The sequence below is a fragment of the Anastrepha ludens genome, chromosome 2, assembly GCF_028408465.1.
Source record: "Anastrepha ludens isolate Willacy chromosome 2, idAnaLude1.1, whole genome shotgun sequence".
Classification (NCBI taxonomy): domain Eukaryota; kingdom Metazoa; phylum Arthropoda; class Insecta; order Diptera; family Tephritidae; genus Anastrepha; species Anastrepha ludens.
In genome coordinates, this window is record NC_071498.1 from 99,904,496 (window position 1) to 99,930,516 (window position 26,021).

The 26,021-nt window shown below is 38.9% G+C and overlaps 1 protein-coding gene across 1 annotated transcript; it reads left to right on the top strand.

Moving 5' to 3' along the window:
* Positions 1–978: 978 nt before the first annotated feature.
* Positions 979–15,338, top strand: LOC128854897 (cytochrome P450 CYP12A2-like). Its single transcript, XM_054089351.1, has 5 exons — positions 979–1,200; positions 9,587–9,698; positions 13,698–13,944; positions 14,004–14,556; positions 14,621–15,338. Exons 1-5 carry the CDS (start codon positions 1,114–1,116, stop codon positions 15,212–15,214), a joined length of 1,593 nt encoding a protein of 530 aa, XP_053945326.1. The 5' UTR covers positions 979–1,113; the 3' UTR covers positions 15,215–15,338.
* The last annotated feature ends 10,683 nt before the right edge of the window (positions 15,339–26,021 follow it).

A 26,021-nucleotide genomic window follows, 5' to 3' on the forward strand; every position in this document is an offset into this window, starting at 1 on the left:
TAAATTTCAAATTGATTCAATGTTGAAAAATTTTAAATAAAGTATTTTGAAGTCCAATATATTTGATTCTGTTGAATTCTTTTGGATAAAATATACTTTTTATACCAGTGAACCTACCGCTTGTGCGTTGATTCTTCATCGCAGTATGGGAGTTTTACCATGAAACTTTTAAGGATTAGTGAGAGGTGTTTTTATTTTTCAACAATTAAAAAAAATATTTCCAAAAATTTTTATCTGAAAAAAATTAATTCTCCAAAATATTTTTAGAGTATATTCCCTCCAACGAAGAAAAAACTACAGTTTTACGCCACCTACGAACGGCAGATAGTTTTTTCATGGGTAGCTTTTAATTAACAGAAATACTCTCGGAGGTTTGCCATGACCTGCCATGCGGAGAACGCTAATAGAAAAACTCATTTCTTTCCTTTCAATTGATGTTTCCTGCCCCAGTGGGTCCGGGTTTTTCCGAATTGTAGTCATACGTAAACTCACTCGAAGACCCCTCACTTTCTTTGGGCAGCTTCTGAATTTTGTGCAACATGAACCTGTAAGTACTTTATATTTCGACAAACCATCAACGGATCTTAAGAACGAAATGCCAGATTTACGACTAGCTTTTTAATTGTGTTTTACTAAATAAACTTTTTTAAACCAAAAATAATTAAACAGTGTTTGTTAATAGAAATATAAGCCACATATGTAAGTAATCCACATTTGAAATTTTTTTTAGTTATTATATGTTGCAGACGCTTCTTTTAATAAGCGTCACACAACTGCTGCTGCCGCTCACTCGAAAGTTTTACTGCGTAATTTTAAAACACTTGTGGCTCGCTAATCCTTTATGAGTGCAGAGTTATTAATAATACATATATATATTAATACATACATGTCATACAGCATATATGGTAATTTACAATTTTAAATTATTTCTCTTTTTTTATAAAATTTAACGCTCACTCGAGCAAACTGTGCGACAGCGGCTTCAGTCGATTGTTCACTTGCAGACTGTGTGGTTCCAAAACAAGCGCGAAAAATATACAAATACATATATATGTATATTTCTGAATTTATAAATCATAACTAAGAAAGCCAAATCAACAAAATACACAAATTATGTTTTATCAAAAACTTCAATTTCGCTGTTTGCCAAAAGCGGTTGTGTCGATTCGTAGTTTGAATACACAAGCTAAGCCGAGAGACGTAAGTTCTTACAAGGGTTTTAGGTGCGTGCAACAAACATTAATTTTTTATTAGAACAGTAAAGCGGTCATAAAATCGTGAAAGTGAATCGTGATCAAATTATTGTGTTGGAACTAACGTATAATTCAGCTTGACTCAATTATTTTTACAGTAGGTCATAATTGCCAAATGTTGATCATAAAATCTCTATATTAAATATAATATAAACAGAGTTATGAATTGACTTAAGGTCTCTACTTTTAGAAAAAGCAATTGGTAGAAATAAACATATCTTGGCAGCGCTGCAATACAGCTGCATAAAATTACATGCGTTTGTAAAATAGTGAATTATATCAGTTGCATGAGGTATAACCATACTTGCTAGCGTCGAATCTTGCTCAACAACTTTGTTCCTGATTTCAGAAACAAATTTTCGCCCGGTCGAGCAAAGAGATAGCGAGCAGAGAGATAGCGGACAAAGGCGAGGCGAATAGTGTCAATGTTCTGCGACATCAGTTCCTTAGAATAATTTTTGTGAAGCAATTTAATCCCCTAGCTGGCGTTTTTAAGAGCTTGACCTCTTCTTTAAGAAGTTATATACAGTTAGAAGGCCGAAAAAAGCGAATTTTCTAGAATTTTTGATTTATTGATCTAAGATTTTGTACAGATATTATGTCATCTTTTAATTGAATTTTAAAACTTAGTGTTAGTAAAAATATTTATTTGGAAAGGAGCTACAGCTGATCTCTGGGAGCTTCTCTCAAAAAATATGTAAAAATATGTAAAAATGGACAAAATGGCGGTTTCTCAAAAAAACAAATCGATTATTGACCACAATTTCGACCTTAAATTGTTTATAAAAGAAAAATACTAATCGGTGAGAAAAAATCTTCGATTAATTACTTAAAAATAAATATATTTCAGAAGCTCGTGTTAAAATTTCCGACTAATCGTTTCAACCGTTTTCGACTTTGAAAACACCATTTTGAGAAATACGAGTTTGAAAAGCACTTTCAAGCACTCTGAAGCGGCTTTTCAAATTTGCGTGTAACTTCGAAAATATTCACCGAAACGATATTAAATTTTCTGTCTGTATTCTTAGTTCTGTGTGTATGTACATTATGAAAAAAAATTGATTTTTTGAAAATTCTGACTTATATAACCTAAATTTATATAAGTACAAAAAATCATTTCAAGTAAGTCATTTGACTACTAAAATGTTCTACAAAAATAAGGGTCAGAAAATTTCCGTGCGAATTGCCAAATGCATAAAAGATGTCATATTAAAAGAACATAAATATTTACTTGTAATTTTAACATAACATAAGACAAGGTAACTTAACACTGAGTTCAGAGACCTTTCGTCAAGGCTTTTATGGACTTATGTAGGTTCCATGGAGCTGTGACAATAGTTTCAAGAGATGAGATAACGTGAGTTGGAGTGAACCGAGTTTAAGTGAAGTGTGAGTTTTTGTGCTTGCGATCTGCCAAATGGTAATTTTTATTATATACATACATATATATATAATTGGCGCGAACACCGTTTTTGGGTGTTTGGCCGAGCTCCTCCTTCTATTTGTGGCTTGCGTCTTGATGTTGGTCCACAAACGGAGAGACCTATAGTTTCAAGCCGACTTCGAACGGCAGATATTTTTTATGATTAGCTTTTTCATGGCAGAAATACACTCGGAGGTTTGCCATTGCCTGCCGAAGGGCGACGGCTATTAGAAATATGTTTTGCTTAATTTTTGGAGTTTCACCGAGATTCGAACCTACGTTCTCTCTGTGAATTCCGAATGGTAGTCATGCACGAACACATTCGTCTACGGCGGCCGCTGAGTGAAAAAATAACGCTCAAGTAATGAGTCTTATTTTCGATAAAAAAAATAAAACCCTGAAACTAATCATTACTTTTTTTCCTTGTCATGTCGGTCTCCTTGCCGCGGGGATGAGGCTTAAGTGGCGAGTTAACCCCATTCTATGGAGATTAACTTACCACGAACTAAGAGGGCAGCTCCATATAGGAATTGGGTATCCACTCAACCGCGGAACGGCGGAATTGGTGGCCACCCAAGTACTATGTGGAGAGTACCGTACCGACAACCTGGCAGGAGGTATAAAATGCATTTTCTTACAATGTGGAGGCTTAACAAGGATCTTTCTGCACGAGGTAACCCACTTCTGGGAAATCCTCCCGTCGAGCAATCGACGGCTCGGGCATCGGATGTGCAGGCCCGAACCCCACACTCCCCTATGACCGGAACTGACACCCAGGGTTCCGGAGGAAGCGAACTACTAGTGGTGAAACATGGCACATTGGCTATGCCAATGGAGAGCCGAGTGAGTGTGAGTGATACACCGCCGTCGAAACGATCTGAAGCAACTGAACAAGTTGTGGAGGATGTGGAGATGGCGGACAATCTCTCAGTAGACTCAGACGGATCTCTGGTACCGAGTAAGTCTTTGACAACGGTTAAACCTGGTGCGAATCAGGTAAGTACCGGTAAAAAGACCGAAGTTATTGGAGATTCGAACGCAGGTGTTGGTCTAACCGCAAGGCAGATCAAACGAAGGAGACAGAAGGCGAGGCAAGCCGAAGCACTAGCTAAGGCAAGGACTCAAGCTCCGTCAACTTCGACACCTGTAACGGAAACGGGAAAGCGTGGCAGAACAGAGGATTCCTCTGTAGCGCTGCGCTCTTCCGGAAACGAAACGGGGTCTGTGCCAACGACCGGGAAGAGGAGAAAGGCAAAGAAGAGGAAAGTCGAGAGACGGAATTCGGAAATGCCTGCATCCTCGACCCAATCCAAGGCAGACAAACCTTTGCCTGACAAGGCAGAGGCTAAGGGACCTCAAATGTCGAATGACACTCTTCCGTCAACGTCTGGCGAATCATTCGCGAGAATGGCAGCAAAGGCAATGACGGTGGAGATACATACCGGCAAACAAGATGGTCTACTGTCCAAAGGGCAACAAGACTATCTTGACAGCTATCTTTGGAAAGCTATCGGTGAGTCGAAAGACGCGCCGACGTTCGAGGGGAAAAGCGTGGTAGACGGCATCGTAAAGGTGCACTGTTCCAATGCTTTTTCCCGAGAATGGCTAGAAAAAGTTATAGCAAAGATTCCAGCCTGCGAAAACAGCAAGTTTATTCTTGTTGAGAGTAGCAAAGAAAGGCTGGTACGAGCGAGTGTCTGGATTCCGGGTCCTTCCTGTAATTCAGCAGAACTCCTCAAACGCATCCGTGTTCAGAATAAGGATCTTGACACGACTCTCTGGAGAGTAAACTCGTGCACCAGGCAGAAATCCGCTACCACTTCGGAGGCGGGTTCCCACCTGGTACTGGGTATCGATCTTGGGTCCCTCAAGGTGCTTAAGTCGAAGTACGGTTACCGTCCTCACCTACATCTGGGGCGGATCCAGTTCCGCGTCCAGGATAAGGTGGAGGACAAAGCGTAAATATACTCAGTCTCATGACTGAAGTAATATTTACACAGATTAATCTGCAGCACAGCAAAGCGTCTACGGCTCTCTTGTGCCGTAGGCATGCAAAACTGCAAACAAACCCACACATAATACTTATACAAGAACCATGGGTATGTCACAAGCGTATCTGTGGTCTAAGTGCTATGTCGTGGGGACAAATACTTCATTGTGAAGGGAATGTGAGACCGCGGGCATGTATTATCATGCCGAGGTTGATCGAACACACGATGTTAAAAGAGCTATGCTCTGGAGATATCGTTGCTGCAAAAATAAAGTACTGGAAAAGTGGGAACAGTGTCGAAGCTATCATAGTTTCGGCCTACCTACCCTATGACTCTGTACAGCCACCTCCTTCGAGGGAGCTAAGAGAAGTGGTCAAGTACGCAGAATCCAATAATCTGGGGCTAATAGTGGGCTGTGACGCAAATTCACAGAACATTGTGTGGGGAAGCAGCAAATGCAACCCCAGAGGTCTCAAGTTACTGGATTTTATCCTGTCATCCGATTTGGTCATCCAAAACACTGGTAACAAACCAACTTTTGTGACCAGAAGGAGACAAGAGGTGATTGATTTAACACTTACCAATAGGTCAGTTGGAAATCAAATCAACCGATGGCGAGTTTTGGAAGAGGACTCTCTTTCTGATCATCGTCTTATCGAATTCCGACTGGGAATTGACACAATATCAATACCTTCCGGTAGGAATCCTCGAAATGTGGACTGGGACAGGTATGGTGAGCTTGTAACAGAGCGATTACCAAACCTGAAAAAACTCAAATCAGCAGAAATGATTGAAGATGCTACTAAGAAATTAGAAGGTACTTTAATCAACTGCTTTGAGGAACTGTGTCCACTCAGGCAAAGCAGACAGGGGAAAGCGGTTCCTTGGTGGAACCCTGAACTGTCGAAGCTTCGTGTACGGTCCAGGAAACTTCTTAATAAGGCCTTGAAGACCAAAACAGAAGAGGACTGGGCCAATCATCGACTTACACAGAGAGAATATAAGAAAAAAGTACGGCAAGCCAAACTTGAATCCTATAGAAATTTCTGCAGTAACGTCGAAGAAATGAGGGAAACAGCGAGACTTTGTAAGGTCCTTCATTTAGACCGCTCAGTAAGGCTGGATTCCATTCGAAAACCTGATGGTTCATACACCATTTCCAAATCGGAAACGTTTAATGCTCTACTCGAAACCCATTTTCCGGGTAGTAGAACTCTCTCTGAAGCTGAGAGTGGCATGAACAATGACGGTGGCAACGGTGGAACCTCTAGGTACAGCTGGTATATTGCTAGTCGGATAGTGACAAGGGAATCGATAAGGTTTTCCTTATCTTCCTTTGACAACTTTAAGTCCCCTGGACCTGACGGAATATATCCAGTAATGCTTAAAAAAGGAGGAGACAGGCTGATTGAGGCCCTGAAAAGGATCTTCACAGCCTGTCTTGCATTTGGTTATATACCATCCCAATGGCGACGCGTAAGAGTAGTATTTATTCCAAAACCAGGAAAAGATGACTATTCCCTAGCAAAAAGTTTCAGACCAATCAGTTTGACATCGTTCATGTTGAAAAGTCTGGAACGAGTGGTGGAGAAACATATTCGAGTGGGGGTATTGCCGAGAAGTCCACTTAGTAGAAATCAACACGCTTACCAGAGTGGAAAATCATGTGAATCAGCCTTGCACGATCTTGTTAGCAAGATTGAAGCTGGGCTGGAAGCTGACGAATACACAATGGGCGTGTTCGTGGACATTGAGGGGGCTTTTGATAATGCCACTTTCGGCTCGATATGTTCTTCTACCGAACGACACGGAGTTAATCAAGCCATTATAAAATGGATATACTCCATGCTCTCTGAGAGGCTGTTAACCGCTGGTGGGAGCGACGACGAGCAAATCACAGTCAGGGCCAAGCAAGGATGTCCCCAAGGGGGTGTTCTTTCTCCGCTGCTGTGGTGCTTCGTCGTAGACTCCCTATTAGCGGAGATGCAGGAACTCGGCTTTCACGTCCAAGCATATGCGGACGACGTCTGTGCGCTAACATCGGATAAATCCTTAAGGAGGCTTTGCACGAAAGTGCAGAGTATCCTTGACAAAATCGATGATTGGTGCATGAGACAAGGTCTTTCCGTTAATCCGAACAAAACAACCATAGTCTTGTTTACGAGAAAACGGAAATTGGATGGACTCAGTCTTCCAACACTGAAAGGTGTGACACTTGGTCTTTCCAACGAAGTTAAATATCTAGGAGTAATCTTGGATAAGAAGCTGACCTGGGAGACACACGTTTCACTGAAGGTGAATCGTGCATTGAAGATTTTTCAGCAATGCCGTAGAGCCTTTGGCAAAACTTGGGGTCTGAAACCTGTTGTGGTCCTATGGATATACACGGCACTTATCAGACCAATCATCACTTACGCTTCTGTGGTCTGGTGGCGACGGAGCATGGTTAAGTCCACAATCCGGGAACTATACAGGCTGCAAAGAAGTGTATGTTTATGCATCACGGGTGCCATGAGTACAACCTCTGGTGATGCCCTAAATGCTATGCTTAATTTGCTCCCCCTGGATCTTAAGATACAACAGGAAGCAATAAAAGCAATGTGTCGACTCCATAAATATGGTTTCTGGCACGAAGATGGAACTTCGGGACACAGAGAAATCTTTAAGTTGCTGTCGGAGCAGTATCCACTGTTTTTGGCACCTAAAGATGACCTGATACCCACAGTTTCGTTCGGAAGGAAATTTGATGTCAGATTTCCATTGCGTGAGCAATGGAGCAATCCAGAATGCATGCAGGGAGGTTTGACGGATATTTTCTTTACCGATGGGTCCAAGACTGAAATAGGGTCTGGAGCCGGATGGTACTTAAACGATAGTAATAAGTATCACTATGCTATGGGGGGAATGGCAACTGTTTTTCAAACAGAAGTTTTTGCCATCCTAAAAGTAGCCGAATGGATAATCGAGAGGAGATGGAGCGGGAAACAGATTGGAGTCTTCAGTGACAGTCAGGCTGCATTGAAGGCCCTGGAGAACGCGAAGCAAACCTCGAAGATTGTTCAAGAATGTAAGAAGAAGCTTAATTCTGTCGCAAGACAAAACTGGCTTGTACTTATATGGGTTCCGGGACACTCCGGTGTTCAAGGAAACGAAATTGCCGACGAATTGGCCAACCGTGGATCAGCGGTGCCCCCACAAGGGCCAGAGCCAATAATCGGAATCAGTCCCGCAGGAATCAAGAACTGGATCAACGACTATGTAGGCAATCTACATAAAGAGCGATGGTCCGGTCTAGAACGCTGCAGAACTGCAAAGTGTTTTGTGACAAGTCCGAACAGAAAACTGTCAAACTTTCTACTAAAACTTAGAAGGAAAGACATTCGGTTGATGGTCGGCATCATTACAGGACACAACCCATGGGGTCAGCATATGACCACCATTGGAATCATCGAGGACCCGGTATGCCTGTCCTGCTTGGAGGAGGCGGATAGCACTGAGCACTTTCTCTGTGAGTGTCCTGCCTTTGCTAGAGCGCGACTACGGGTATTGGGTTCCGATGTCATGGGAATGAGTAATATTCGTTCTCTAAAACTGGAGGATATTTACAGATTCGCCAAAGAATCTGGAAAATTCTCACAGGACTAACTATCTCTATCTCTGTCTCTATTCTTTCCTATCTCTTTCTCTGATACTTTTCTCCCTCCCTCCTTAACTATCTACCCCCTTTCCAGAGCTTTAAATACAATGGGCTTTTTAGCCTGAGTGTTTTAGGAGCCACCAAATCTCCTGGTGCTCCTTGGCTCGACCTCTTCAAATTCAAAATCATTACTTTTGGTGAAAAAAATTGAATATTTCCGATAAAAAAAATTGGACTAAAAAATATAATAATTATTTTTGCTGAAAATGCAAAGCTTAAACAATCTTTTAAAACTTATCAAATAAAGATTTTGTTGGTAGAGAATATAAAACATAAAAATAATACATAGTCACTGGTATTTGTACTTAAAATATATGTAAGTAGTGATAAATTTAGAGGTATCGGATTTTAAGTTGAAATAAATGTGAAATAATTGTGTAGAAGCATTCATGACATTTATTTTTTAAAGATAACCTTTCAAATGCTGCTCGCAACTGCGCCGTAATGCGGCCATCGTAAACCCCAATTTCGAATGACTCGTTGGAGGACTTCGGTCGGTATCTCGTGAATAACTTTAGTAATATTGGTTTCTAATTCCTCAATCAAAGCTGGTTTACCCACAAATCATTCACACTTTAAATACGCCCACAAACAAAAGTCCAATGGTGTAACTGAATTGTAATATTTAGTAAGTATACAAGATATATTGCGCGAAGACAGGGCAATAAAACAAATTTTATTTTGGAACAAAAGCATAAAAATATATATATACATATATATATGGATATGTTTTTTTTATATATTTATAGTATATATGTATAATTGGTACTCACACGCTTTTAGGGAGTTCGACCTAGCTTTTATTCGTTTTTAACTCGCCTCTAAATGGCTGATGGTTTTTCATGAGGAGCTTTTAGATGGCACAAACAGATAATAAGATCATATTTTCTGAACAATACAATGAAATTCAGAAACCTTACACTATTTTTGATCGCCAATTTTAAATCTCAAAGCATTGAAAATATATAAATTTTTTTGAAAATGATTACGGTCCCTCCTTTCCACAAGTGATAAATTGACATCTCTGGCCAAAATTTGGAAGCTGCGATCCACTGTAAAAACAAAAACTGGGACGTGCTGGACTATAATTTTGTTCTCCCGAGATAATCTACTTGTGATTTACCTACTTTTGGCATTATATTCTACAAAATTCTGTTGAATTGTGTTATTATTCGCCTGAATTAAATAAAACGCGTATACAAAATAGTTTCCACTTTTATAGGTACAAACTGCCTCAAAAGATCCCTTAACTGATGAATGGGCATCCGCAAAACCGTTTCAAGCTATACCAGGACCTAGCAAATATAAATTGTTCGTTGAGTTCCTGCCCGGCGGTAAGAATAATTTTAGTAATTTATGTTCATTACGCTCTTTAATTGTTAGCAAGAGTGCAAAAAAACAGCTTATTAAGAAGCTTTAAAAACTCTTTACCCAGACAGAATACGGCTCGGAATCTTTGATGTGAAAAACAAATCCAAGCAATTGTCACCAGACAGGCCAAAATACACCCCAGCGAAGCGTTAGCATACGCACTCGTTTATTCGGGCAGCTTCAGTAATTTACTTCAGCGTGAATTTCAATGCAATTGTTAAAAAATTTCAATAAAATTCTCTCGGAAGTGAATTTCAGAACCTGCCCGATTATGTCCATTTACAATGTGATCGCAGCGCATTAATAAGCGAATACCCGGTATTTTTCACTAGCTCTCCGTACGTATTTGACTTGAAAAGTTCTAAAAATCGCATAATGCAATTTTCAGCAATTATAAAACATTGCTTTTAATGGAAAATAGAAAAAAAATCTGAGGGTGTGTATTTTTCGCAGATGAGAAAAAAATCAACGAAACAATAAATTTTTGTCCAGAAAAACGTTGTTTTAAATAAAACATTAAAAATGTTAAAAAGAACCGAAGATATTTTACAATATTCCAAACTCAATACCAAAACTTTCAACATTGAATAAATCTCAAAATTTTAAAAATTATTTTCAAACTTTTTTCACTTCTGCTTATTATACTTAAGTCAGCAAAATGTAAGTGCATACGTGGATCCCTTGGCAGGGAATCGCTCGTTAATGTCATTGGTGAAATATTAAGAAAGAAGATGAAAAAAGTTCACAAACTTATTTTCTTTCAAATTTCATACAGAAGTTATTGAGTATAAGCTCCTCATGTGTTGTTACAGAAAAAATGTTGGTGTTGTTCTCGTAGGGAACTTTGTATCTGGTTAACAGTGGGTAAATAAAAGGAGCTGCGTAGCCCATAGCTAAATTAAAACCATACAGCTTATTTTTCTTAGCAAATATTTTCTGGCATAAAGGATCGAAGCAGGATCAGGTAACAAAAAATTTAAGTAAGCAAAAAACTGTCCAATTTACTGTTATAATATCTATGATCAACTGTTCAACGACGATTGAACAAATTCAACATAGTTTGTAAACAACAATTTTTCCAAAAAATTTTCAGTTATTAAAAATTGTCTTCTTATCCAATAGAGATTTCTAACTACTTCAAGTTCTCTGGACGAATGCTATTTTCTACACATTTCACTAATATGCCAATAGATATGTTTTTTTGATTAAATTTTACACAACTTTAAAAATATTTTATGTTCAATTTTTCTATTAAAACTAATTTCTCGTTAACGCATACATAAAGAAAGTGTAGTGTATCGCCTAGCTTTTAATGTGTTCAGTGGGGTGGAGACTGCCACCGCCTCCGCTACGTCTAGTGTCGAACCTTTTCTTGCCAGCTCATCCGCTATCTCATTACCCCGACTGTTCCTATGACCGGGAACCCATATCAGAGTGATTTCAAGCCAATGGCTAAGCAATTCCAGCTCTTCTCTACACTCTAAGACCAGTTTGGATGAAATGTAGTTTTTTGAGCAGTGAGTTGTCCAGCTTCATATGTCTCTGAGTATCACCGCGTAGCGGTCTTGCAAGTAGCGATTGTTTTAATGTGTAAATCTAATAATAGCAGATGAGTTAGTACATTGAGCGCTTCAGTAGGACTGGTGATAAGCGCTCCTGTAGTTAAGATACACGCTGTTCTTTGTATCTTGTTCAGCTTAGTTTTGTTATATTTCTTTTCTGTTGCAGGCCACCAAACTAGTGCCGCATATGTTAGTATTGGCCTTACAATGTATGTATAGGACCAATTGGATAATTTTGGTTGGATACCCCATTTTTTACCCAACATTCTCTTACACGTGTAAAGTCTTATATTCGCTTTCTTCATCTCTACGTTGGACTTCCAGCTGAGTTTGGGGTCTAGAATAACACCTAGGTATTTTGCCTGTTGGGTTAGCGTGAGACTGACGCCGTTTAGTTCTGGGAGATTTAAGTTTGGTACCTTGGTTTTTTTACTAAATAGCATCCGTTTAGTTTTTACACTTAAACCACAGTCCGTCGCCCAATCCTTCCATATTTTCACTGATTGTGGTTGGAAACATTCCTGAAACCATAGCAACTATGTCGCCCGCGTACGCCACTACTTTAATTTCCTTTCGATTGAATTTGGTAAGGATGTTGTTAGCGACTAGTAACCACAGCAGAGGGGATAAGACTCCTCCCTGAGAGGTTCCCCTATTGACAGAGCATTTTATCGTGCTGCTGCCTACCTCACCGATGATTATTCTAGTTTTTAGCATGTTCTCTATCTATTCTGTGAGACCTACATCTGTGCCTAACATATTAAGAGCCTCAATTATGGATCTTGTGCTAACCTTGTTGAACGACCCCAATATGTCGAGAAAAGCGACTAGTGAGTATTGTTTGTATTCTATGGTCCTCTCAATCGCACTTAGAACCTCATGAACAGCTGTCTCTGTGGATTTTCTTTTGAGGTAGGCATGTTGAGATGGTGAAATCGTTGTCTCTGAAATCTTTTCCCTGAGATATACATCCAACAACCGCTCGAGAATTTTGAGAATAAAGTAGGATAAGCTGATGGGTCTGGAATATGCCCTAGCATAAGGCTTTTTTCTGAAAAGTCTTCCAGCCAAGGAATTGCCACAGCATGGCTGGGAATATCCCACCTGGACTGGCTGCTTTATATGGTTCAAAGCTTTTCATCGCCCATAATATTCTATCTTGGGATACGATGCGATTGATTGTAATGGATGACAGGTTGGATGTGTGGACACTGTTACTATTGTTCTCAATATATTCTATGTTGCCTGAGAAATGTGTATTTATAGGATATTCTATAGTGTCGGCCGAGAGTTTTGTCTATTCTCCGTTATCTTTCTTCAAGAAGGAAGGGCAGGAGTTTTCTTTGGATAAAAGCTTGCCTAGTCTTGCCGTACCTTCGGTTGATTCAATGAAACTACAAAAATCTCTCCAAGGCTCTGTCCGAGCCCCTTTGATTGCTTTCTTGTATTCCCTAAGGCAATCTTTGTAGGGTTTGAAGTACTTGTGTTTGTAGCAGATATTGAAGACTTCTCTTGTCATTTTCCTGAGTTGACTTAAATCTTCATTCCACCAGGTAGGATAGGTTGTTTTGCCATATGTGGCGGGACATGAAGCTTCAAGCCCTCTCGTCAACGAAGCTTCGAAAGATCTTAATTTCTCATCTAAGTTTTCACTTGACGTTGTGGTTTTATTTATGTGTTGAAGTTTAGGCTGGGTCACTCTACGGACGCAGTGTATACATACATACATATTCTTGATCAAAAAGTTTCCAGAACAACCGTCAGGTCACGCCCTATATAAACCGATTAGAGTTCTTTTTTGTTGTTTTTGTTAGGTTGTCCGCATCTGTGATTATCAAAATTTTACCGCCATTACCTGACCTTTGTAACAGTTACTCCGTCTTAAGTAAATCGACCTTTTGCAGCTAATAAGGACTGTTAGTCGGGCGTTTATGAGGCTACTCGTGGATTTTGTACCATAATAATGGCTTCTTGTGACTTTTTTCGGTTTTATCGATTCAAAACCAGTGAAAAAATCATTATTAGAAACGCGTCTTAACAGTCAAAGGGAAATAATGGAAAAATTGAAGACGCTCTGATGGCGATACCAAAAATAGAGTTCAAAAAATGTTTCGAGAGCTGGATGGAACACTGGCATAAATGAGGAGTACTTGCATTTGATGAGGAGTACTTTAAAGGGGATAATATTATTATTAAGTGATAAACTTGTATATTGAATTTTCTGATTATATTCCGGGAACTTTTTTATCGAGGTGGTACATATATAATTATATAGTTGGTCAGTTCCTTCGGATTTAAAACTTTTCTCCTCTAGGAAACATACCTCTAGTATTAAGAACATTTGAAGAATAAAATTCTTGTCCACGAACAGCACTTCATTTCGAAATATTCTAATTTCAGGCCGCTTTCACAACAAATCCCTCGTTGAGCTCAACACATTATGGCGCAAGGATTACGGCGATATATTTTTAATACCCGGTATTTTTGGTAAACGTGATGTGCTCTTCACTTTTCAGCCCAACGATTACCAGACAGTTTTTCGCACTGAAGGCCCACAACCTATACGCATGGGCCTCGACATTGTGCAATACCATCGACAGGTGCATCGACCCGAAATCTTTAAGCATGCTGCGGGGCTAGTGGCAGAGTAAGTCTTTGAAATGAACGTTGTTTTTTATATTCAATTCTTTTTTATCTCGCTTACAGACAGGGAGAAGGCTGGGCACACTTTCGCACCGCCGTCAATCCGGTTATGATGAACCCAAAGACAACTAATGTCTATGCACCTAAAATGAATAGAGTTGCCGATGAATTTTTGGAGCTAATCAAACGAAAACGTGATTCGCACACACACGAAATGTCCAGTGATTTTGAAAGCTACATCAATTACTGGGCCATGGACGCCGTGTGTTTGGTGGCGCTCGATACAGAGTTGGGTATGATAAACAATAGCGCTGATCATCCCAAAGCTAAGGCAGTCATTGATGGCATGCGCAAATTTTTCGAGCTGCTGTTTGAGTTGGACTTGAAGCCATCGTTGTGGAAGTATGTGGCTACACCGAATTTTCGCCGCGTCATACGCACTTTAGATGAGTTAACCGAAATCTCAATTCACTATATCGATGAGGCTATAAAACGAGACGCATCACAATTGGCACAGAGCGATGTTGAACAGAGCGTATTGCAACGGCTGATTAGCATCGATCGCACAGTGGCCATTGTCATGGCAATGGATATGATGATGGCGGGCGTGGATACGGTTAGTAGATAAGCTAACAAATTCTAAGCTCTAAAGTTCTCAAAACAGTATTTTTTCATTGTAGACTACTTCCGCCATGACGAGTTGCCTTCTCAGTCTCGCTAAGAATACCGAAAAACAAAGTCTGCTGCGCGAAGAAGTGCTTGGTATTTTACCTGATAAGCATAGCGCCGTTACAAGCGCTAAACTAAAGAATTTGCCCTATTTACGCGCTTGCATTAAAGAGGCTTTTCGTCTGTATCCAGTTGCCGCGGGAAATTTTCGAACAACTGCTCAAGATGTGATACTCAGTGGTTATCAAGTGTCCAAAGGCGTGGATGTTGCCATGCCAGCTTACTTGTTGCAGCGTGACGAGCAAAACTATGGTCGTCCAAATGAGTACTTGCCGGAACGTTGGTTGCGTGGCGTAAGCCCAGTAGACGCCTCTGGTTGTGCGCTCAATCGAAATGTGCCCTTCGTATTTCTGCCATTTGGCTTTGGCCCACGCATTTGCATTGGCAAACGTATTGTAGCTTTAGAATTGGAGGTTACGTTGGCTAAAGTAATCAGGAATTTTGAAATTGGTTATGACTACCCCGCAGAGGGTATGTTTAAGACAAATATTATTCATGTTCCGGCGAAACCACTTCATTTTAAGTTCACTGATGTGAGAACGTAAAATTATGATATACTTTCATCTGGTGTTCTAAATTAAACACAAATTTACAGCGACGTTTATTAAAATATATCAAACACCCTCTATTCAAGAGATGAGTTTTGCATTATTTCGCCAAAGAACTAAAAAAATGTGGTTATATGTACACCAAACATTGGTTTATTTTTTCACTCTCTCTATTTATAATACATTTTTGCTAATTCTGTAAAACCTCTCCCAAAACTCAGTTAGTTTTTATGTTTGAAGGTATTAAAGAACGTGTCTATCCCGCCGATACAGCGTTCCCACGACTATCGATTCTACGTTACCGAAGCGACCTACGACTTCAAGAGCTTTCTTCAAAAATTCATGGAGAATATTTTATACCATAAAACGAAGCGCCTATATAAAGGTGATAAAGTACTAAGGGGCTCCTTGAGGAATTACCTTATAGGATTAGGATTTAGTTATTGAGCGGTTAATTAGTTATTAACCTGCCGAAGAATGACTGTTCTTCTACCTGGAAAACCAATTGAAGCAACTCCGCCCGGTCGTAAATTATACGGTTTACCAGACAGAGCTTAGAGATAGGATTAATAACTACACTCACGAAGTCACAATTCACCTCCTAAGTCTGATGAGAATTTTAGAGATGTATCTACAATACAATATTTTCACGATTGAAGACTAAATAATATGGTCGGGAGTGCCATCCACTCAGAATTGCTGCAGCTGAAGCTTGGCCTACCTATGACTACCTGACTACCGCAAAGTCTTTCAGGCAGCGTCAATAGCTACCAAAGATAATTCATCGTGGGTAAAGACCTCATCCGTTATTGCACAATCAACCACTATCTCGTCCCCTTAGTATTAAAATAGCCTATACATTTTTTGATGTTTTGAGAAAATGAATTTCAAACTTTTTGTCGAAAGTAGCTCTCACTCAAATCTCGTTATGTCTGTAAATATTTATTATTTTTTGACTGACGTTTTGTCCCACTTTGTGGAACTAGAATTTGACAAAATGTTGACCACATATAAAATCGACGATGGAGAATCCAAAAATTCAATAAAAAAAATAATAGCCTATGAGCACATAAATAACTTAAGGGGACGATCTACTCTGACACTTAAGTTGCCATACAATCTCTACCGTACAATAATACGGTATATCGCGAGCGTTGTCTGAGCTGGCTAGGAACTGCACTGATCTTAAATCAGTAAGTCTGCCCATTATAAGGGCATCCCTTTCATTTCAAGCAATACATAGATCACGGAGCCTTGAAGTAACTAGACAGATATTACCAATCGCCCAGATATTCACAATATGTCAAATCTTCGAAAAATAAGACTCGACACAAACAATCTGTTTGTCCATTTTAAAGCCACATTCCACAGTACGAGAAAGAGCGACGTCATAATTTGGAAGGACCTCTCCTAGCCATTTGATTCCAAACGAGGATGAGTAACGCAATCTCGTATCCGCACCCACGTCATTGTAGACAGTTATGATTTCGAGGTTGTAAAACACTTCGTTTATTTAGGAACCAGCATTAACAACTATAATAATGTCAGCTTTGAAATCCAACGTAGAATCTCTCTTGCCAAAATGTAAACAATTTAGCGATGGCGAGTGTCATAGGCGATGGAACAATGAGGTATATGAGCATTACAACGATATAGACACAGCGCAGTGAAAAAAGATCTAACGGCTTCGTTGGCTGGATCCTGTTAAACGCACCCAAAAACGCAAAAAAGAGCTTATCGTGCCAATCAAGAAGAAGACTGAACCCTTATTCTATTTCTACACTGGCTAGTGTCATCACCGAGAAGCGTATGGGTTTAAGTGCTGAGGCTGAACACTTCCTCTACCACTTGTAAGCTCTTACCTTTTCTCCTATCATCATCAAGAGGGGAAAATAAAAGGTAAAGGAAAAGTAAGTATCATGAACGTGATGAAAAGTTGAGATATTTCAAAAACATTTTCGCTTGATATCTCATAAAAGGATTTGGCAGAGAAACCTGGGTTATTTTACCTTTAAAATTATTATTTAAGCTAATCAAATTTAGTCTATGTTTTAGGTTGAAAGCTACGAACAAAGATCAAATAAAGATGGTTTTAGCTTAAAGAGAAAGTTTTCGGACTCTGGCGAAAGGCGAAAACTGAGCTGAACTCTTCAGCTTCACCAAATTGTCAAGATGTTTTCACTGTTAGCTTGTATGTAGTTGAAGGACTTTTTTCTCAAGAAAAATACAATTCTAGGAAAGAGTAGTGTCCAAGTTATTTAAAAATGGGTAGTATTAAGAAAAAAGCAATTGAAGAGCACTTAGGTACTACAAATTAAAATTAAAATTTTTTAATTTTTTTCGAATAAAAAATTGCATAACTAATGATGTATTTTGCCAAATAAGTACCATACGACAATTACGATGGTACACTGTAGAGATTCAGCTTTAATGAGCACTTCTTTGAATAGTATTATAAGTATCGCAAATTTTCTAAAACGCTTAGAGTGACTTGAAAAAAATCTGGCCACCCCACCCGATATCCTCCGAAACCCTTTGCTCTTTATGACCTACTCTATTGACTATTTCCAAAGCCTTTTAAAGACGTACAAAACTTTATTTGTAGAGTATAAAGTATATCTTGTCAGTTATTTCTTCCCTTAAACATTTCAAGTAATTTATTAGAATATGTTTCGGCTTCCTTAGACAAACAAAAATATTGTTAAACTATGCCGGCCTCTCTAAATTTGGCCGCAAGACCCCTTACATACTTCCGAAATGAGGAGAAATCGATTTTTCTTCAACATAAAAAATTGACCTCGACTTTGAGCTGTCATTTACTGCAACTGACCTAAGTCAACCAAGTACATACATACAACTATAAACAAAACATTAGCAACAACAACACTGAACAATCATAAACAAAATAAGAAACACTAACAATAAACATAAACATAAAAAATGTAAACGAAGGCGGCATAAAAATAAAATATCAGCATGACACTTCAACTTCCGGCTGAATGACGTTTAAGTATTTGTACAGAGCAAAGAGTGAGGTTGAGAAGGAAAGTGGTTGAAGGTGAGAGTGGAGCGATAATCAGACAGCTTGGCAAATTGTTGTTATGTAAACGGCTTTCGTGTGTGTGTTTATGTTAGGTACAGAGCACTCAGCCTAAACAAATTCAATTTGACAGCTGACAGCAATGCAACAGCCACCAATACCACCAGGCAACAATACAGAATGAAGCAACAGTCGGCAAAGTGACAGCAACAGCGACGTAGTGACGAAAAATAATAAACTTTTACGACTTTTTTTACGACACCCAGACACGTGTTCGAGGCGGAAGTGACAGCCGCAGCACTAACCTAGGCACTACCACTTCCGCCCACAAATACTCGTATTGAGCGAATGGAATGAGTGTGTGACTGTGTGTGTGTACCTACGTGTGCATGCGCGTGTTGCCCTATGAACCTATGGCTGCTGTAGCATGGTGGCTGCCACATGACATTGCTTAAAATTTCAAGAATGCAACCATAAATTTAATGAAGCCAAATGACGGTGAAAAAATACGCAAAAAAGTTAGAACTTTTTGGCGCAGCAGCCGCACTACACTCTGAGTAGGCTAAAATTGCCTACTCCCATAAGCGAATATGCTGCTATCTTACTCCCACTTGTACAGAGCGACAAATTGAGGGCATGAATGAACAATAGTAATAACAACAACAAAGGGGAGCTGTCAGATGCACACAACGCGCGCGCAAAACTTACACCCCCATTACAAATACCACTCACCCATACATATATATATATATACATATATTTGTACGAGTATACCAACGTTGGTGCTATGCATGCGGGTGTGTGTCGGATCCAATTCGTCTCGAGCCATTGTGATAAAAATAAAATAAAAATAAATTGTTCAAGGACAACAATATTTTATGCTTTTAATAGATGAGTGTTGGCATATACTCGAACCGGTGAAGTGGTTCAATTTTTGTCTTGTTTTATTATTTTCTGGAATTTCTTTGAAATATGTATAGATACGAGTATGTAGGAATGTAAGCTGTAATATGTTTGTGCATTTCTCTCGTAACTCAGTTTAGTCAAAATCTTCGGTTACATGTGTTTTCACAGCAGTATTTCGTCCTTTAGTGCACCCTTTGTATACTCTTTATTGTTGAGAGGAAAATATAATAGAATTTTGACGCACACTGTTTATGTTTATTTTCAGCGCAATATTTTAGTTAGACATGTTGAGGATAATCAGGATAAAGTAAATTACAAAATTTTTTTGGAAATTTTAAATTCTTTAAATGAAGCGCGGAAAAAAGTCGTCGCAGTAATGTGTGAGTGCGAAAAACTGGTCGCTTGATAAACTATGCAGTTGTCACCATTTCAAGCGACCCTCAAAAAGACAGCTGACACTGGAAGTGACAAAAAGTTGCACTTCTCGCTTTCTGTATGCAGAATAAAAATTTAAATCTTTACTTATGAAGCATCCAACCCAATTTTATGAGGCATTTTATTCAGTCAATTTCCGACTAATAATAATAATACGGAAAGATGTGAGGCGACTCGAAATAATATGTTTTTGCGTTGTACATTGTATTTTGCAGCACTTTCATCCAAAATAAAAAAAAAATCCAATTACATTTGTTAAAGGAACTCTTTCTCGAGGCATACTAATATAGAAGGATTTTTTCGATCCAAAAACCGACTTTCGCTAAAAAAAGCAGACCAGTTTATTATTGTAAGACTAATAATTATTACAAAAACAAATACAAAAGGGAACTGTGCATAGTATCAGGTCAGTCAATAAGTTCGTGCGTATTTTACTCATCATTTCACTTTTGTACGATTTTTGCATACAAAAAATTTTTCGCGGAATATAACGGAACTACTTATATTTTCTTTGATATACCTATTGTGCATTCAAGAAGTGATTTTAATCGCGGATAAAAGCACGAGTTGTTAAAAAATAAAATGGAAACTTCGAACGCGTATAAGAGGCGTATTTTGTATTTTTTTTATAAAAGTGGTAAAAGGCAACAACTGTTGCTGCAGAAATAAACACTGTTCACGGAGAGGTTACCGTGAGTGTAAAGACTACGCAAAAGTGGTTTTCAAAATTCCGAAGTGGTAACTGCGATGTGGAGGATGCCCCGCGCGCTGGTCGTCCTGAAGTCTTTAACTCCGACACCTTGCTCGAACTCGTGGAAGCTGAGCCAAATTTGACAGTCGATATGATAGCTCAGAGGTTGAATTCATCGCATGGAACAGATCACAGGCACTTGGTTCAGTTGGGAAAGGTTTTCAAGCTGGGAAAATGGGTTCCGCATAGATTTTCCGTCGCCAACCTTCAGCAGAGAGTGAATGTGTGTTCTCCGCTGCTGCAACGGCTTGAAAATGAAAGCCGGATATTGCACCTTGTGATTATCAGCTTTTCCACGGACTTCAATCTGTATCGAAGATCGAATGCAACTCAGAATAGGGGCCATAGTTTTTTCAGTATTCAATGGCATTTCATCAGCGAAAGATTTACGCCTCAACAACGTTTACAAATCGTACAATTGAAAATCGACACTCTGTGAAAAGTGTTCTCCGCGCGCTCAGACCAATTTGTGATTTGCACAGCCGTTTAGTGATTACGCCCATTTTTGGCTAACTGGCGTCAATAAGCTAAATTGCCATATTTGGTCTGAAGAGCAACCCACAGACATTCAATAATAACCGTTAAATCCATTCAAAAAAACCGTTTGGTGAGGTGTATGGGTTGGAGGAATCATCGGCCCATATCTCTTCAAAGACGAGGCTGGCTCTAATGTAACAGTAAATGGCAAACTGATGCCGAAAATTGAAACTCGTGATCGCCACAACATTTTGCTCTAACAAAACGGCGCTACTTGTCAAACATCCCGTGAAACAATGGATTTACAGCGTCGTCGTTTCGGTGGGCAATATTTCTCTCGTCTCGGACCAGTGAATTGGCCAATAAGATCATGTCGTATCACACTTTTGGACTTTTATTTGTGGGGGTATGTAAGATCTCAATACTTAGGGAATAAACCAGTTGCGATTGAGGCATTGGAAGCCAACATTACTAAAGTTATTCACGATATACCGACCGAAGTCCTCCAGCGAGTCATTCAAAGTTGGTTTTTACGAATGGCCGAATTACGGCGCAGTTGCGGCTCACATTTGAAAGGGATTATATTTAAAGAGCAAATGACAAAAATAATAAAGATTGTCCAATCAATTTGATTTTTCGTTATTTTATTTCAATTTAAAATCTGATACCTCTAAATTGATCACCATTTATAAGTTAAATGAAAACATTTATTGATATTAAGTGTCAACGAATTTTTGCATTGACTCCATTTATGTCGGATTGCAGGTTGGCTGACTCACGAAAATCTGTGGTAGTGGAAAATATTTAAAGGTCATCAGCGTAAAGAAGGAAATTGCCAAATTTGAAGCAAGAGATAAATTATCATTGATGAAAAAAAAATTGAGCACGCGGATGCTACCATGGGGGACACCTGAGGACGCGATGAATGAAATTGAAACAACAGCAACAAAGCAGCGTCTACCAGTGAAGTAGGATTTAACCCAGGTCATGAATGGGTTTCTCCTAGATACTTCGATAATGGCCGTGAACCTAGACCCACTTTTTGAAGTCGTTTATATCTCTTGCAGCCATATACCATATATCAAAGCTTATTTGTACATGTGGTTATAAAGATTTTTTCAATTCACAATTTTACAATTCTAAAAATAAGTTTGTATTTTCCAACAATGATGTATTACAAACGACCCAACAATCTTATAGATACAGAATCATTTAACAATAAATAAATAAAGGGCTTTCCAATAGAGGTGTGGCACGTAGCGCCGCCTGGTTGCAAATAAACGTTGTCCAGGCTATCCAATTCCGGCTATAAAAAATCGTTAATCATCTCTCGATAGCGCAATACATTCACCGTAACTGTTGCTCCTGCTTCATTTTCGGTCCAATGACTCCGCCGGATCATAAACCGCACCAAACAGTCGCACGTTGAGGATAGAGAGGCTTTTCAATAATAACTCTTGCATTTTCTGAGCCCCAGATTCGACAATTTTGCTTGTTGTCGAAGCTACCGAGGTGGAAATGGGCCTCATCACTCAAGCTGATTTTTCGATGGAATTCCGGATCATTTTAATGCATTTCAACGACCCAATCAGCAATGAAAAGACAAGCCGGCTTGAGATCTTATGTTAACTGGACTTTGAAAGCCTTAAGACCCAATCCTTTATCCAAAATACGGTGTAATGACGTTTGTGGAATGCCTAATTCCAAAGAACGACGAGGAATGGACAAACCTGGGTTTTCTAAAACACTTTCGACTGCAACAGCAATATTTTTGGCTGTTCCTGAGCGACGTGCACGGGTTTTATTCTTCACACCGACAAGGTGCTTCACGATGACCCAAAAATGCTCGAGTTTTACGAACCATCTCTGCCAAATGTTCACCATTTTTTTATTGAATTTTAATAAATTCAATGCGTTGTTCAAACGTATATCGTTCCATTTTTATTAATGGCGTAGTTTCTACTTGTCAAATATCAAAAAATGGCAGCTTCAAAAGTGACATCTATCGAAATAGCGGGCTATTCAAAATAACACCTGTTATTGGAAAACCCTATATTTTTATATATAAACAAACAAAGAATATGTGTGAAAAATCAGAGAGATCAGAATCGATTTCCGACCTGATCCGAAAATTAGAAATCGGTCTGGAAAGGAATCGGAATCGATTTTTCCATCCCTATTCATGCTGGTCATTAATTTTCTTTTCAGCCTGGAACAGTCGGGCCGTGGTATGTACGGTAGTATTTTTACATAATAAAACTTGAGTTAAGATCATTTCCGTTAGACTAAATTGAGAGTAAGCAAATTCATAAAAAATTTTGTGCGTAAATGCTGTTTTACTTAAAAATTAAACTACTGTAACAATCTGCTATCTGTACCGGAAAGTTAACATTTTTGACAGTATATTTTTTTTTTTTTATAGTCTCCCACTTGCTTCTATTTTAATTTACGTAACGCTGCTTGCGTTGGCTTATCCTGAGGCAATGGCGACAGACTGTGTAACCATTGAAAGTAATTATACAATATGCATTGCATGGTGTATCTGTACATGGTATGTATGTACGTATGTATGTATGCGCGGAGCATGTGTCTGCGACACAAAAATGTCGCTTGCAGTTATATGAAAATACCATTGATGAGGCGACTTTTCTTTGTGTCTGCAGTTTCTTTTTTTTCTATTTTTTTTTATTCGCAGAGAACTCGCTAGCGGGCAGTTGGATAGCTTTTGAAGTTGAAACAAAAAATACTTGGAAATGGTCAGCATACATTACATTGGATCATTCACATAACAGCCGTAAACGCACGCGTTTAAACGAGTCCTAGCTTTAAAGCGTAAATCTTCTGTTAAGAATAGAAAAGTTCTAAATAAATCGAATTTTGCACTTTGCCTGTTTCAAATCTACCTTAGAGATAAAAAATAAATATAACATATATAGATAAATAATAAAAAACTTGATTTCAGTCAAATAATTAAAAACATCACGCGAGCCAAGTTTTACAAATAACACCGTGCAACAATTTTATGGCATTGCCTTAGAGCGGAATGCCACCAATTTTCGATAAAAGTATGATACTAAGGTCATATAGTAAAACCCTTAGAGCGTTTTGCATTCCAATTGCCAATAGGTAATAATGAACACTCGTACTTGACATACACCTTATTATAAAATTGAAGGGGCTATAAAACTGCATAACCAAAAGTTTACTAAAAATTCTGATTGAAAAATAGAAAATATTGATGAAAATTTTTTTTAACTGGGCCAGTTTTGGTGAATTTTGTACAAAGCTAGAAACTTTGAGTTATACAGTTTTGTTATTCAATTACCTTCTTCTTTTTCTTCTTGATTGGCGCGATAACCACTTACGCGATTTGGCCGAGTTTAACAAAGCGCGACAGTCGTTTCTTTCTCGTTCTAAACAGCGGCTATTGGACCCACCGTAAGAAGCCAAGTCCTTCTCCACCTGATCTTTCCAACGCAGAAGAGGTCATGCTTTTCCTCTGCTGCCACCAGCTGGTACCGCATCAAGTACTTTCAGAACCGAAGCGTTTATATCCATTCGGACGACATGACCCAGCCAGCGTAGCCGCTGGATCTTTGTTAGCTGCCTATGTCTATCTCGTCGCTCATTGTTCCATCATTGTCAAATTAACGTAATAAATTTAGCATGGAAATTTTTACGAATATTTTAAAATAGATAAAGTTACTTAATTATGTTGAAACAAGTGTATATTGTAGAATTTCATGAGCAATATTTTTGTAGAATATTTCAAATCAGTAGCTCCCTCAAAATATGGTCGTTTTGTTCCTTTTATAGAGAAATGTTCGGCTTAAAATGTTCTATAAAATTATTTTTGGAAAGTTTTACTAGGGGCCTTCTCAGGCGAAATCTGCATTAAAGGAACGTAAAAGTCTAGAAAAGGTAAAATAGCGAGGAATTCCTCAGTTTTCCTCCAGATATGCAACTGTTTTCATTATTTCTTCGTTGCTTTGAGCAAAACGGCTACCTGCGTCAGTAATTGAATTTTTTAGTGCCATTGAAATGGGTTTGCTTGTTCTTAACATACCTATATATAAATTGGCACTTACTATACATACATTGTGGACATTTCTCATACAAGTATCATAACATAAAAACACTAGACGAACTTGAAAATTAGTCCGCCGTCGCGTAGGGAAAAAAAATCTTTCATTTTCAAAAAAAAAAAATAATACGGCATCTCCTTGTACGAATTAATTTACGGCCCAGTCCATTCCTATGCGAAATGCTACGCTTATCGCTCAGTTATTGCGTCACTATTATAGAAGACAGTCTTTTTAAATTTCATAGAGCATTTTTTCGCCCCACGCGAGGGTTTATGTTACAGGGTTATTTTGTTACCTACTACTGTTTTGGTAGTGAAAAGCTCACTTTTTGGTTATAAGAGTAAAACGATGACGAAATAATTAGTGGAAATGGAATGAAAAATGATAAACAATTGAAGGTATGTCATCATTTTTTTTGTAGAAGGTTCCAGTGAAAGGTCCTAGACTGCTACTCATAACTTTGCATACCAACAATATTGTGAACTCATCGTCGCATATAAGACCCCCAGAAATTATTGAGTTGTACAATCTTACTAAAGATGGTGTTCGCGTTTTCGAAGGCTGAAATCGAGCTATTCAGTAGCTCACTCTTGGTCCAGGTGGAGGTGGTGAAATATAATAAAAAAATAAGTAATTGGCGCGTACACTTCTATTAGGTGTTTGGCCGAGCTCCTCCTCCTATTTGTGGTGTGCGTCTTGATGTTGTTCCACAAGTGGAGGGACCTACAGTTTCAAGCCGACTTCGAACGGCAGATATTTTTATGAGGAGCTTTTTCACCGAGATTCGAACCAACGACCTCTCTGTGAATTCCGAATGGTAATCACGCACCAACCCATTCGGCTACGGCGGCCTAATGCTCCTATAATATTTGATACCTTGTATATGGAACTGAATATAAAACACTATGATTTCATTAAGTCTTTCACAGGAAGGAAATGACGGACACGACGAACAGACATAATAGGAGACAGAGCGCACAGTGTATGACCGGACTAATACGGACAACAATGTAACGCAACAAAAAGACCGAGATTACCATACCGCGAACATAGCCAACGAAGACGGTGACGATACGAACGACAGGACAGATAGAACAGTGTGAACTAAAC